Source organism: Pogona vitticeps, chromosome 4, assembly GCF_051106095.1.
Source record: "Pogona vitticeps strain Pit_001003342236 chromosome 4, PviZW2.1, whole genome shotgun sequence".
Lineage (NCBI taxonomy): Eukaryota > Metazoa > Chordata > Lepidosauria > Squamata > Agamidae > Pogona > Pogona vitticeps.
The window spans coordinates 184,892,204-184,907,585 of record NC_135786.1 but is presented as its reverse complement, the minus strand read 5'-3'; the positions used below and the strand labels follow the sequence as shown (position 1 = coordinate 184,907,585).

Here is a 15,382-nt window from a genome sequence, read left to right as displayed (position 1 = left end):
TCCATGACGTATCAGGAAAGAGATCTTGGTGTGCTGGTGGACAGCTTGATGAAAGTGTCAACCCAGTGAGGGGCAGCAGCGAAGAAGGCCAGTTCCATGCTAGGTATCATTAAAAACGGGATTGAAAATAAAACAGCCAACATGATGGCATTGTGCAAAATGCTGCTCAGGCTGCAGCAGGAGTACAGTGGTGCCCCGCAAAACGCTTACCTCGCATGACGTCAAAATCGCTTGACGATGACATTTTTGCGATCGCTACTGCAATGCTTTATGTTGATTTGGAGCCTGTTTTTTCCGGATCCGCAAAATGGCTTTTCCGGTTCCACAGAATGGCTTTTCCGGTTCCACAAAATGGCTGCCTTCCCTTCTCAAAATGGCTGCTTTCTGGTTCCGCAAAATAGTTTCCCTCCCTTCTCAAAATGGCTGCTTTTCGGATGGAAGCTTTGCATTACAGCGATTTTTAACAGCTGATCGCCGGTTCTTTATGGGCAATCTTCGCTGGACAATGAGGTATTTCCCCCATTGGAATGCATTGACCAGTTTTCAATGCATTTCACTGGGGTTTTTTTCCGCTTGATGACGATTTTGCATAACAGCGATTTTTCTGGAATGCATTATCGTCGTCAAGCGGGGCACCACTGTACTGCCTACAGTTCTGGTTGCTGCACCTCAAAAAAGACATAGTGGAATTACAAAAGGTGCAGAGGAGAGTGACTAAAATGATGACTGGGCTGGGGTGCCTCCCTTATGAGGAAAGGCTATAGTGCTTGGGGCTTCTTAGTCTAGAGAAAAGGTGCCTGAGGGGGGACATAACTGAGACGTATAAAATTATGCAGGGGATGGATGAAGTGGATAGAAGGAAGCTTCCTTTCCTCTCACACAATACCAGAACCAGGCAACATGCAGTCAAATTGAGTGTTGGGAGAGTGAGAACAGATAAAAGAAAATATTTCTTTACCCAGTGTGTTGTTAGTCTGTGGAACTTGTTGCCAGAGGATGTGGTGATGGCATCTGGCCTAGATGCCTTTAAAACGGGATTGGACAGATTTCTGAAGGAAAAGTCAGTCACAGGTTATAATCTCCAGGCTTGAAAGGAAGGTACTTCAAAATGCCAGATGCAGGGTATCAGGAGACAGGTATCTAGTTGTCTCATGTGCTCCCAGAGGCATCTGGTGGGGCCACTGTGAGATACAGGAAGCTGGACTAGATGGGCCCTTGGTCTGATCCAGCAGGACTCTTCTTATGTTCTTACGTTCTTTTAAAACAGAAACCTCAAATTTCCTAGGTGAAATACTGGGCTCATAGTAACCAAAGAGACTAAATGAACCCTAGTAATAAGTTCCTTCCCATAAAAACATGAATAAAAAATTAGTGTCAGAAGCTTGCACTATACTGTACAAGGTTTACTACTTTTGTCAAGAGAAAGCCAATTTGGAAAAGAATTGTTGAGTACGATTGAACCCTGAGATCTAGTGAACTGCTGCAGTGCTTTGAGAGAGATGGTGGTGGTTTTTTGTTTTGTTTTGGGTTTTGATGTTATTTTGTAGATGTGGGAATGTACAGATATTTTCCCTCTTCAGGTGGCACAACACCATAATAATTTGTGAAATAGACAAAATGCTACCTTCTACCTTCTTTTGAGATGGTTTCTGTAGATAGAACAAATCCTAGTTAGTTTAGTTTTTATTTGCCTGCCATTCTGATCATAAGGTAGACCGAGGATGAAAGGATTCGGGTTTTGCTAAAAAAGTTAAATAGCTGCATAGAGCAGCCCCAGTGATTTAGGAAGGTTATAACACTGTTGACTTATGAAACTATATGGCATAATGTAAAATTATTGAAGCAGTTCTAATGATTGTTTCTCTCTCTTTCTCTTACTTATTCCAGTTAACAATACGTGCAGTGCTCCTTGGAATCCAGCATGGTGCTGTCTGAGAAATCTGGCCTTTTTTCACCATATAGAGCAGTGCAGATTGGTTGGCTTTCCAATGCAACTTTCACAGGCTTCAGAGCTCAGACTGCTATTACTCTCTCCTCCTTCCTTTGGCATAAAAGCACGCTGAGGGTGTCTTGTTGCGGGTTTGCCTTAACATAGATTAGATTAATTATTACTGTGTAATGCAAGTAAAAGCAAATAAAGCTTAGCTACAAGTGAGGTTAAAATGCTGCCTTTGGGATTTCTAAAAAATAAAAATGTCTGTCAGTCTTGATGGAATGCAGTGGCCTTTTCTCATATCAGTGAGAATAAGATGACTGTTTACCCTGTGGGAGGGGTATTTATATTGGGATAAGCACACAGACTTGAGTATAGGAAGATGTCTCAAACTGAGAACTGATTTTCTTTGAAAAATCAAAGTTGTGCTGAAAAACCCCCCAGTAAAAACTGCTTGAAAACAAAGCTACATATAATCACTTGAACTTCAGTGCCTTTTCTGTGTTGTTATTAATAATGCTACTAATTCATCATGAGACAGTTCAAAAGTGTTAAATATTTTGCTTTACAAACTACTAATTCTACATATTTGTAAAGGGGGAGAAATTGAGTAATTATGTGTACGCTATGCATTGTTGCCAAGCCATACAAAATTGTACTTCTAGAGGCATTAGAACAGGTAAAACAACCAAGTTTGGAACCTTTTTTGGTACATAATTTTTCTATAATTTGTGTAACACTTTGTATTAACAATTTGAAGTGCAAATTGCAATAAGCACACACAACAAAATGTATGCACTGTTCAAAATGTAAATTATTAATAGAATACTTTTAAAGGATGTTGCCCATTTAGTGCCTTATTTTGAGAATTATTTTACTGCCATGTCAAATAAGCGTAGAATTCTCAAATACATATTATTGTGTGTCAGTGGTTTTATTGATCAAACTATTGTAGTTGATTTAGTTACATTTTCAAGTGTACAATTATGAATGAACTCGCCTGTTGCCAAGATATATTTTAATCATCATAAAGGTAGTAAATGCTTGTACCATTTAAAAACAACAACCCTTAAATACTTTAAAATTCCAGACAGTACAGGAATTAAATGCATTTAAATTCTTGTTTTGTAGCAGGAATATTATTGTGGTATAACCAGTATGGTTTGTTTTATTTTTTAACCAAATACCTCTTCAGTAATTTATAATGGCTTTGCAGTTGTGTATTAAGTAAGAAGCACTGGAAAACTGATTCGTCTTCAGGACGATATGCATGTTTTGAGTGGTGTTGAAAGCCGCACTAATGGATATGTAATAAGCATATCTGTTATGAAAACAATAATGATTCATGCTGATAATACAAAATAAAACTAATTTATGGAAGAACTATTTTGAAAATGACTGTGGTATTTTTCTCCAGAATACACTTCCTAGGAAGTTTTGGAAATTATTACGCTTTTCAAACAAGTGAACACTCTTAATATTTAAATCTGATACAAACTTGATAATCTTTTTAAAATTACGTTTTTATAATGTCATAATTACTTTTTAATACAGGGTAAAGTAGAAAAATTCTCATAGGATTTTGAAGAATTTATTTTGATATGTGAATTGTTAAGATCCCCTTTACATAATGGTTTTCATCAAAAAGAAATACCAGGTACACAGCTCTAAAAAAAACACATGTACTTTTAATTTATAATTAAATCATGGTTAATAGTAAAACTGTGTCTAGCTTGTTCTGCACTCTGGAAGTCAGTGATACTACTCTATCACTATGCAGAAGTAACATGCACTTCAGTGAAAATTGGACTGAGTGGCCAGAAAGGATTGGCCATGAGTAGGAGAAGGATGAGATGGTAGGTTGCAGCAGAAGAGCTGAAAAGGAAGGCCAGAATTGTTCAGAAATAGTTTTGTGGGCCTTGCGAAGGGGGTAGTAATTTTAGAGATAAAAGGAGGAAGGATTGTTGTAAGAATGGGCACAGTAAGGTATAAAGCGCAAAGGGTAGGAAGAGAGGGAGGAAAAGAGAGGTGAGATACTATGTGGGATAGCCAGGGAGTAAGAAGTGTTATAAAGGGAAGCAGGTAAGAAGTGAGGGACAAAGAGGTGGGGACTTTAGGACTTGAAACAGATTCAAGAAGTCAACAAAAGGGGGCTTGTTGCCATAGTGAACACAGGGAGAAATGACCTTAATTAAAGGAAAGACAAACAAACATACAGTTAGTAATTTTGCTGTTTACTTTGCTTCATTCTAATGGTGAGGCTTCAGAAATACATTTTTGAAACCACACCCTTAGAATCAAGCAAAGCACCCTTTATACAAAAATGTATGAAGTAATATGATTCATTGCACATTACTCTCATGAAGATGAATAGAAAGTAATATTTTATTTACAAATTGGTTTAAGCATTATCCCTAAAAGTGGAATTTACAACTTTGTTGCCAGAAACAGAAAATTGGTCAAGGGCATGAGGGCACCTAGATGGACATGAACTCAAAACCATGTATCCATGTCATAGCTTAATAATACTAGTACTGTTACAGAATGTAGTAGGATAGAGAGAGTATTGATGTATAACAATAACTGCTCTTTCATGAAATATTATATGGGTTTTCAGTGCTTTCACATTTGACATTCTGGAGAATTATGCCTAATCATTTAAAATGCCCAGTTGATTTGGTGTGTGTGTTCAGCTTAAAAAAAAATCTGATTCCTGATTATTTCTGGATTTGACAGGCCTCTCCTCCATGCAATGTTTGTACATTGGTGTTTCAATGCTCCAGTGTGAACAATGTATTGTTATAGAATGTGTTCTGTGTTACCAATACTGTTAGTTTTCACTTTGTTGGTTTGTTATCTTGTGTTCCTCAACCCACCTGTATATATATCCACCACCTTCTCAGTCCATTTCATGAATCATTTGGAGTAGCTGTTGCCTGTTAAACATTATGCTGCAATAAACAAATGAGTCTTTAAAGTGCCACAGCAGTTATTTCTTGTTGGTCTATGAAATGACTACTTTTCTAAAGTGTTATTTTCAGCAGCTGGTACAATGAACATCTGCAATATATACTTTTTGAATTGTAAAAATACAATTTTTTAGGGACAAGCCAGTATGAACTTGGAGAACAGCAGGGTTTTGTTGTTGTTGTTGTTTTGGCTTTTGGTAAATACTAAGTGATCCTGAAGTTATTTTCACGAGAGACCACATGGTTTTCCTCAGGCCTCTGGCAACAGAATAAATCAAAGGGACTTTGAATTCTGCAACAGAGGAAAGAGCAACGGAGAGGCTTAAGACTTGTTGGCATGAGGATAGCTGAAGTTAAGCATTTCGATTCAAGAATGTTGGCTTCCAATACTTGGCACACACACTTTTTTCTCAAAGGACTTGAGAAATAAATGTGGGAGTTTTCTCCTGGCTTGTTCTTACTCTTTTCTGTTTAGTACACAATAGGGTAAGAAAAGGTGAGGTGGGTATGTGTGTTATGTAGGGCTCTTTCCAAAAGGGGCCAGGAATTGATGGCATCAGCCAGAAAGCCAACTTGCTACTTTGCAGAACAGAGTTTCTCTCTCTTTAATAGCCCCAGACAGTCCCTGAAAAGCCCCTTGTTCTTCCATAACTACTGATCAATTGCCATCTTGAAAAATCTTTCCTAAGTCCAGGTTATGTAGTTCTGTTTTATATGTTTTCACTAGGGCAAACTGCTTTTGAATTTTTCTTTTTACATTGGTTAAGTGGAGAAGTGAGAAAGATGCAAGTGAGAAGGTAGAGTAGAGGGGAAAGGCCAAATAACAGAATAGTCCGCAGCAGGTTTTGTTTTTGTTTTATTTCCTCCACATATAGGTCAAGCTATGGCAAACTGTCTGAAAGTTGTTCTTTTTTATAGTTTTATACAAAATGGACTGAGTCTAGTTGGTAGTCTTAACTAAAGTAGATCCACAGAACTGATGGAATTGAATAAGTGTTGCTTCAGCATTGGACATATTAGTTTTATTCTATTTAGGATTATCATTTGGGTTTAACCTTACTATTTTTATTGGTTTCTAGTGCTGGGAGGGCCTGAAACCAAGGTTTTTGTTTAATTCCAGAGACTTTGGAGTCTTCAAGTTCAAATTTTGCAAAATTGTGTTTCACTATATATGTGGTTCTGGCAGCATGTTTCAAATTTACGATATTATATGTAATTTATAATGTCAGATATATGCAATAAGACATAAGACATAAGACATAAGAAATTTATTTGTCATTGCGCTCACAAGTGGGTGCAACGAAATGAGGTGCTCTTCCCCAAGGTAATAAATACATATTAAGAATATTTTCCATTCTTAAAAGCAGAAAGATTATCAAATAATCTGTATATCATATTTCTTAGTTTCTTAGCCTCACCTAATGACATTTTTGCATAATCATATATACTTAATGCAGATTTGAGTTTTCCCATGCTTACACAGCTGGAACCTAAACTGAGTACTCACAAACAAGGGAGAGATAAAATCACTCAGGGCAATCCAAATTTTGCAGCTATTAACTGAATAGCTTAGCTATTTAGGGGGGAAATAATCAAGACAGGAAGAGATAATATAAGAGGGAGTTGCTGAATAGGGCAGTGACATGAACACATGCTGTGTTTCCCTGAAAATAACACAGGGTCTTATATTAATTTTTGCTCCAAAAATGCATTAGGGCTTATTTTCAGATAATGTTTTTTTTTTATGTACAACAATCTACATTTGTTCAAATAGAGTCATGTCATCTGGTTGCTGCACAATGGTGGAGGGCGGGGTTTCACTTAATAAGGGCTTATTTTGGGGGTAGAGCTTGTATTACGAGCATCCTGAAAAATCATACTAGGGCTTATTTTCAGGTTAGATCTTATTTTTGGGGAAATAGTAGTTGCAGCGAAATGACAAATGGTGATGTCATTCCTGTCTGTCCATCACAGAAGCTCAAGGGGAGGAGCCAAGGATAGGGCAGGAGGGGCGGAGTTAGAGAGACAGACAGAAGGACAGTTAGAGATGTGGAATGGCAGATAGGGTTTAGAAGAGAGAAGGAGAGGGTTAGTGATTTGAGCTGGGAGTGTTAGGAGAGGGAATTGAGATAAAAGATATTGAACAAGCAGGAATGAAAGTACAGTGGTGCCTCGCTTAACGATTGCCTTGTTTAGCGATGTTTTTGCTTAACGATGGGTTTTTTTAAAAAAAGAATTCTATGCATCATTTAACGATGTTTCCTATGGGCGATTTTCGCTTAGTGATTTCGGGACCATGCTTCACATAGCGAATGCATTTTTAGGTCCCCTGTTTCGCTTAACGTTTTTTCAATTTTAAAAGTGTCTTAAAATGTTCAAAAATGTTTTAAATGCTTGGAATCGTTAGTGCACCTCCTAAAACGTGTGCAAACTTAATTTGGCTTTGATCTGGCTTTTCGTTAATTTTTGGTGAATTTTTTTCTCCCCCATAGGAAACAATGGAGCTGTCAAAAGTTGGGCTCCATTGTTTCCTATGGGGGAGAAAAAATTCACAAAAAATTAACGAAGACTCAGAACACAGCCAAACTAAGTTTGCACACGATTTAGAAGGTGCTCTAACGAACCCAAGCATTTAAAACAGTTGCTGACTTCGTTAATTTTTTGTGAATTTTTCCTCCCCCATAGGAAACAATGGAGCCCAACTTTTGACAGCTCCATTGTTTTCTATGGGGGAGAAGAAAATTCACAATAAATTAACGAAGACTCAGAAACTGTTTTAAATGCTTGGATTCGTTAGAGTACCTTGCAAAACCTGGGCAAACGTAGTTTGGCTTTGTTCTGAGTCTTCGTTATTTTTTTGTGAATTTTTTTCTCCCCCATAGGAAAGCATGGAGCTGTCAAATTTTGACAGCTGTCAAAAGTTGGTGGGGGAAAAAAATCAGCAAAAATTAACGAAAAGTCAGATCAAAGCCAAATTAAGTTTGCACCCGTTTTAGAAGGTGCACTAACGATTCCAAGCATTTAAAACAGTTTTTGAACCTTTTAAGACACACTTAAATTTGCAAAAATGGACATCGCAAAACCATTGAAATGCATTGAATAGGCTTCAATGCATTCCAATGGAGGAAACATTGTATCGCTTAACGATGTTTCCTATGGGTTTTTTCGCTTAAGGACGGCAATCTGTGCCTATTGGAATGGATTAACCGGTTTTCAATGCACCTCTATGGGAAAACACGTTTCGCTTAACTATGTTAAGCGAGGCACCACTGTATAAGCGCTACAAGAGAGATATTGATTGAAAGTATATAGCAGTTTGGAATAAAAGTGATTGCCAAATGATCCAATATGTGTTAGTACCTGAAACAGTTCATATGTGATTTACATTTATGATCTGTTTGATAATAAAAGAATATTTAATTAAATCTCTGATTCCTAAGTTCTATAACTCTTAGTTTTGGCATCACATGGGTGTAACATAATTGGTATTAGAAGAACACCTGGTGGCAGTGTGAAGGAAGAAGGGCGCAATCCTTTTTTAATTTAAGGACAGGGTATGGAATACAAAAAGTAAGGGGGAAGAGGGAAGAGGGAGAAAAAGGATAGGGGGATAGAAGAACACAGAGTATACCATCATCCAATCAATTCAAATTACAATAACAAATCAACTTTTTGCTTTCATCTTATCATTTAATTTTAGTTTAATTCTGTGTTACTCCAGCACTATGTGGTAACTGCAGCCATTTATACAATACATCCCATCACTCTGTTTCCTTTTGAATTGAACAGTCTTTCAGCCCATCTGACAGAATATCCATTTTTGTCACTTCCCATATTTTTACAATAAGATTTTCTTGTTTCAGTGTCTCTTTCCTGAGATTTTTAACATAATGCTTTTTAATTTTGGAAGCTGCATAGGTCACTGGATAACTCTCTATCCCATCTATGTTACCTGGTGTCATGCCCAATAAAGACGGTTCTAAAGTTTGTGCAGCTTCATTTAAGTTTTGTTTGGCATCTAATGTACCCTCTTCCGTCACTTTCATCAGATCTTCTATTTTGCTAAGAGCTTGATTCACTTGCTGAAACCCTGTTATTATTATCTTTTGCTCAAAAAGAGATGGAACACCAATTTAAAATGAGACAATTAGAACTAACAGCCTCAAATCAGAATAATAACAATTCACCAGTTGAAGAGACTTCATAAAGAGACTTGAAGAAATTCCCACAATTCAGAAAGGGGGATAATCCTAAAGCATTCCTGATTCTGTTTGAGAGCCTGCTGGGACTACAAAATAGAGCAATCAGAGAAAATGATCCTTTTAGGAACCCAAACTAGTGGAGAACTCACTAAAATATACGCCCAAATGCCCCAAGAAAAAGCAAGAGAATACGAAGCTTTTTAAAAGCTGGTTTTTGTGAGGTTTGGGATCAATGCAGAACATCTGAGGTGGAAATTTAGGGCATTGACCAAAAAGCCTGAGGAATCCTATTCTCAATTAGGGGCAAATATGATGAGGTATTTGGAAAAGTGGCTTGAGCAGTCAGAAGTCCAGAACCTAGAGGATATGAAAAATGTCATTGGTCTTGAACAATTCTCAGTTCTACCTGGGGAATTGAGGTAATTGGTAACAGATAAAAAGCCTAAAAACATTTTGGAAGCCAGCAAAATTGCTGACCATATTACAGAAATAAAACATCCCAGATACTCTGAGGTAAAAATTGGAGGGAAAGCTTGGGATGACAGAAAGAAAGAACCCAGAGAGTACCTCAGAGATCAACAGGCAGTTGGAAGCCATTTTAGGGGCAAGCCCTCAGAGCAGAGCCAGCAGAGATATAAAAACGGAAGGAAAGGGAGATAAATCCCCAAGTTTTGAACGAAAAGTTTCTAGATCCTGTTTTGGTTGTGGAGAACAAGGACACTTCATATCTCGGTGTGCCAAGAATAGAGATTATGGGCACAAAAAGAGAATTTGAATTTGCCTAAGAAAGTATATTGCGTACAGCAGAATAAGGCACCCACAGGGACAGTTGAAGTGGGCGCCATAGCAACCTCAACTGCTAGAGAACCACAAGAACAACAAATCCCAATAGCTAAAATTCTCCATTGTTATTTGATTGAAAGTAACCAGGAACTTATTAAATATTCTGGGGATAATATTTATATAAATGAGACTAAATATCTAGCTCTAAAAGACTCATGCTCTCAGGTGACGTTATGCCATCCAGAAATAATCCCTCCAAAATATATATTGAAAGATGAAAGCCTAACAGTCAAAGGAATTGGGACAGAGATAATTACGTTACCAGTGGCAAAAATACCAATAAAATATCAAGGGTGGACTGGGTGGTGGAAAACAGGAATTACCAGGGAACTACCAGTGCCATGCCTAATAGGTATATATCTCTCTGAACATGTCAAGAGTGTGTTAGTGAATACTCACTCCCAGAAAGAAAATAAATATCTGAGGAAAAAACCTGAATTCCCTAAGGAACTAATAAGAGGGAACAATGAAATAGCTGATTTAGCAACCATGAGGAATCCAAATGAGAGTAAGTTTTAAAAGGAACAAGAAGTAAATTCTACTTTGGAACAATACTTTAAAATGGTTAGTGAAGGTCCAGTAACCCCTGAGAACCCCAAGAGGTACTTTGAGGAAAAAGGCCTCTTATATAGGAAGATCTTACTGAATCCCTGAAGGGAAGGGGAGAGCCTTTATAAACTACTAATAATACCTTCTAAAATAGGCAGAAAATAATGGAAAAAAGACACGCAGGCACCTTTTCTGGTCATTTAGGTATTACAAGAACTGAGCAAAGAATATCTCAGAATTTCTACTGTCCAAAAATGGGAAAGCAGATAAAAGCATTTTGTCAGAGTTGTGACATATGTGAAAGGCAAGGAAATAGTAATGATAAATCCAATAATGATGAAAAGAATAGTGATAGTTAAAATAATTATATTGTAAAAGTTAATAATAATTTTAAGCAACTGACCCATGAACACAGAGAGATGTCGATAGTTGAAAAAGGGGGTTGGAATGAGATGAACAGGTTAAGGATAGTTTTGTATATATAAGCTCAAAAGGAAGTCAGGGAACACCAAATACAAAAATAGAAGAAAATTGGGAGGAACTAAAGGGGGAGCAAGATCCTAAAACAGTAATTCAATACGTAGATAACTTAAGGAAAACTTTGCAGAAATCCCTAGAGATTGCAGCAGAAAATTTACAGGGCCAGCAACAGAAACAGAAATTATGGTATGGCAGAAAAGCCAGAGAGAGAACATTCAATCCTGGAGATGAGGATCTGATGCTAAGGGAATAAGTTGCAACTAAAGGGAATAAGTTGCAACTAAATTGGGCAGGTCCGTACAGAATAATCTCCAAAATGAATGAAATAAATTATATAATCCAGGAGGAGGGAGAACCAGGGCAAAAAGTGATTCAAGTAAACATGATAAAACCATATTATAGAAGGGAAAACATTGTCCTATTTGCTAGGAAAGAAGCTGACAATGAAAGATATGAATTACACTATTGGGAAGGGAGGGGCAAACCCAAACATAACCCTGAAGATGCCCAAAACAGTCCCATACTTTCCCCACAAGGACAAAAAGAAGCAAGAGCCTTGCTAATGAGATACAAGCAGGTCTTCTAAAAAAAAAAACGGGTAGCACAGGGAGTAGTGCACAAAAGTGATACCGGAGGTGCAACTCCAAAGTGTATACCAAAGTTCAACAAAATAGTTGTCCCTATATCTGACCTGACACATGAAAAGAAAGATGAAACTATCCAGGGGACAAGCAACTGCAAGGAGGCCTTTGGGAAGCGGAAGGAGGCGTTGATGGCCAGCCAGGTCGTGAGAGAGGTTTAGAGTTCTGGAAGGACTTCACCATCCATGCTGATGTGTCCAGATTTGAACATGGAGCCGTGCTGAGCCAGGCGGACGACAAGGAAGATCATCATCTGGCTACATTCCTGAGTGGAAAGCTGCAGGCTGGTGAGAGACTCCTTGCATCGATGGAACGTGTCACATAAGGGGGTGGTCAGTGCAGAAGATCAGACCATGCGAGTGGAGAGGATATTTTGAACTGTGCACAGACTCATTTCCTTTAATGGAGGTACGAACTGTGAAATCCTATAAGAACAAGCTTGCAAACTGGACCAGGAACTTGCAAGACTTAGAATTTGAAATCCACAGAAAAAGAAAGACTCAAAAGATAGTTGCTGAGGCCTGGGCACGAAGACCTAATGAAGAATAAATGGACTACTGAAAGTAACTGTAAAATGTAACAATATAGTTAAAGTATGTATAAATAAAAGTAATTACAAAGGTAACTTTCTTTTAGATGAAACAATGGTAAAGTATTATAGCAAAGAAATTGAAAGTATTGCAAATGTTGATTGATGCACATTAATGTGATTTTAAATGTGTATTATTATAAGTTCTGTGAAATATTACTAAACTGTTTCTATGTTGTTCATGGAGCAAACCACTGTAGGCTTTACTCCATGGAACAAACTTTCTAAGGGGGAAGGTATGTAGCGAAATGACAAAAGGTGACGTCATTCCTGCCTGTCAATCACAGAAACTCAAGGGGGAGGAGCCAAGGATAGGGCAGGAGGGGCGGAGTTAGAGACAGACAGAAGGACAGTTAGAGAGAGACAGTGGAATGGCAGTTAGGGTTTAGAAGGAGAGGGTTAGTGATTTGAGCTGAGAGTTTAGGAGAGGGAATTGAGATAAAAGATATTGAACAAGCAGGAATGAAAGTACAGTCGTGCCCTGCTTTACGATGAAATCGCATTACGACGACGTTCTTGTGATCGCTTTTGCGATGGTCTGAATAGGTTTTTTTCATTTTACGATAATCGGTTCCGCGATGATCGGTTCCCTGCTTCGGGAACCGATTCTTCACACGACGATTTTCCAACAGCTGATTAGCGGTTTCAAAATGGCCACCGGGTAAATAAAATGGCTCCCCGCTGTTTTCTGGGACGGATTCCTTGCAAGACAGCCACCGAAAATGGCCACCCTATGGAGGATCTTTGCTGGACGGTGAGTTTCCAGCCCATTAGAACACATTGAAGGGGTTCAATGCGTTTCAATGGGCTTTTTATTTTCGCATTACATTTTCTTTCTACAGCGATTTCGCTGGAACGAATTAACGTAATGCGAGGCACCACTGTATAAGTGCTACAAGAGAGATATTGATTGAAAGTATATAGCAGTTTGGAATAAAAGTGATTGCCAAATGATCCAATACGTGTTAATACCTGAGAGAGTTTATATGTGATTTACCTTTATGATTTATTTGACAATAAAAGAATACTTAATTAAATCTCTGATTCCTAAGTTCTATAACTCTTAGTTTTGGCATCATACGAGTGCAACATAATTGGTATTAGGAGAATACCTGGTGGCAGCGTGAAGGAAGAAGGGCGCGATCCTTTGTGAGGGCCAAATAAATAGGGGCAACAAGGGAAGATCGCCACAGTAGTTTTTTAAAAAGCATTCTTTATAGCTGACTTGTGGGTTAATACTGTTGATATACGGCAATCTGTAACATTCTACCCACTATGGGTTAATATCTAAAGGACCTCACCTGTTCCTTGTAACCATTTAGGCCTATAAAGCCTTGTGTCCTCTACCCCCCTTTACACTTTCCTTCGATGGTGCTGAGTCACAGAGCGAGGCAGAGACTGTTTTTTTGCTTATGTTTGTGGGTGTTACCTGAGCTGCCACTGCTTTCTTCGTTTACTGTTTGGTATGTTTTTGTAATACAGTGGTGCCTCGTATAACGAGTGCACCGCTGAACGATGAATCCGCATTGCGATGCGGATTTCCCCATCGTTAATGCGAGGGCACGCTCGCATTATGATGGGGGAACAGCTGTTCTGCGGCTCCAAAATGGCTGCCAGAACACAAAAAAAATGGGTGCCGGTACACCCAAGATGGCTGCTGGAACAAAAAAAAATGGCCACTGGTACACCCAAGATGGCCACCAGAACACAAAAAATGGGCACCGGTACACCCAAAATGGCCGCCGGGATGCTCAAAATGGCCGCCGGTACACCCAAGATGGCTGCCGGAACAAGGGAAAACATCGGAGAACGGTGAGTTTTGGGCCCATTTGGAACGCATTAAACTTGGGGTTTTTGATCTGTTTTACGATGTTTTCCCATAGCGATTAACCTCGCTATGCGGGGCACCACTGTATAGTTTTAGCACTCTGTTGTTTTCTTAGGATGCCCCATTTACCCTTGTCCTGTCTCAGTGTCTCAACGCCTTTTTTCCACCAAATACTGAGGTAGTTTAAAACACCCCAATAACTAATAGGAAAAAGAAGTAAATGAAAAGATTCATGTGGCTGGACAGGGCCGCAAGTGCAGTTCCCACCACTAAAAAACCCAAAGGAAGTAGCATAGAGAATTCCTGGTCTCATTTCAGATCTTATTAAGTATTAAATGTTAAAGCACATATCTAGAAATGCAATTTCCAAAGTAAATGCAGTTCATTATCCCCATCCTGAAGATTAGTGATTTGGTTCTGTTTTATTTTACTGGCAGGGAGTGACAGCTCTACAGTGTAATTTGTACTGAAATCATGCAGGTCAAGTTGAGTAGTTCACTATACAGTCTAAACTTATGGTCTAAGCCCGAGATAGCCTTCTAAACTAGTTGCAAGGCATGAAAGAAGAAAAAAAACAACCACCAACAATCCTGACACTTTATCCACTGTTTTTGCTCCATGTGGTAGATTGGAATGGAATCATTTAGGCCATGAAGCTCCCCCTATAGATTCCATTTCAAAAAATAAACAAATCCTGAGGGTCCTACTCACGTTGGTTACTTTCACAGTCCCCAGACAGTGCAAGCACATGCAAGAATGCTTTTGAGATTACTACAAGGATTACACCGAAAAGGCATAAACGCTTTTCTTGGCAAGTGATAGGAGGAGCAGTTCCCTAACTTTTCAGTTTCGGGGAAGGGGGGGGTGTTAAAGCGGAAAAGCAAAAGGATGCTGCTTCGAATTGGCTGTCCCGGTTTAATGCAAGGCGAGTGCATTTTCCGCGCTAAGCACTGGGTGACACTATCCGCGTCGAGCTGTCCCTTCACTTTCTGAGCAATCGTATAGGGGTAGACCCTATTTAACTCAGCGGGTTTACTTTTGAGTAGCAAGCAAGCATACCTGAGAACAATAATGGTTTATGTCTCCCACGTTTATTTCCGAGCAGCAGCGGTTCAAGTAAGCAATTTTACACTTTGGACTTTCTAATATATGGTGGTGTTGGGTGGAAAAATGAAGTACGTCACTCATTTCAAAACGTCTATGCTGGCCCTGCGGCGTGTAGGTTGGCTTCTGCGCAGTGGGAACCTGGCGCTCTGCCCCACATCCTGTCTCGCGGCCGTGGGAACCCAGGCTGTGGGGACTCAAGACGGAAAACGGAGCCGCCGGCCTCAAAGACCAGGCGCGCCTT

The 15,382-nt window shown here is 38.9% G+C and overlaps 1 protein-coding gene and 1 long non-coding RNA gene across 3 annotated transcripts in view; one reads left to right on the top strand and one right to left on the bottom strand.

Moving 5' to 3' along the window:
- Positions 1-4,910, top strand: part of ROCK1 (Rho associated coiled-coil containing protein kinase 1) — a 98,110-nt gene extending 93,200 nt beyond the window's left edge. The window contains exon 33 of one of the 2 annotated variants that reach the window (XM_020794534.3): positions 1,888-4,910. In XM_020794534.3, the coding sequence (XP_020650193.1) occupies positions 1,888-1,891 (4 nt within the window). In that variant the 3' untranslated portion in view covers positions 1,892-4,910. The remainder of the gene's footprint in view (positions 1-1,887) is intronic. The other variant, XM_020794533.3, reaches the window with a different exon arrangement.
- LOC144588569 (uncharacterized) overlaps positions 1-15,217 on the bottom strand; it is a 35,113-nt gene extending 19,896 nt beyond the window's left edge. Inside the window, exon 1 of the long non-coding RNA XR_013544183.1 lies at positions 15,094-15,217. This is a non-coding gene — a long non-coding RNA (uncharacterized LOC144588569). The remainder of the gene's footprint in view (positions 1-15,093) is intronic.
- Positions 15,218-15,382: the final 165 nt, after the last annotated feature.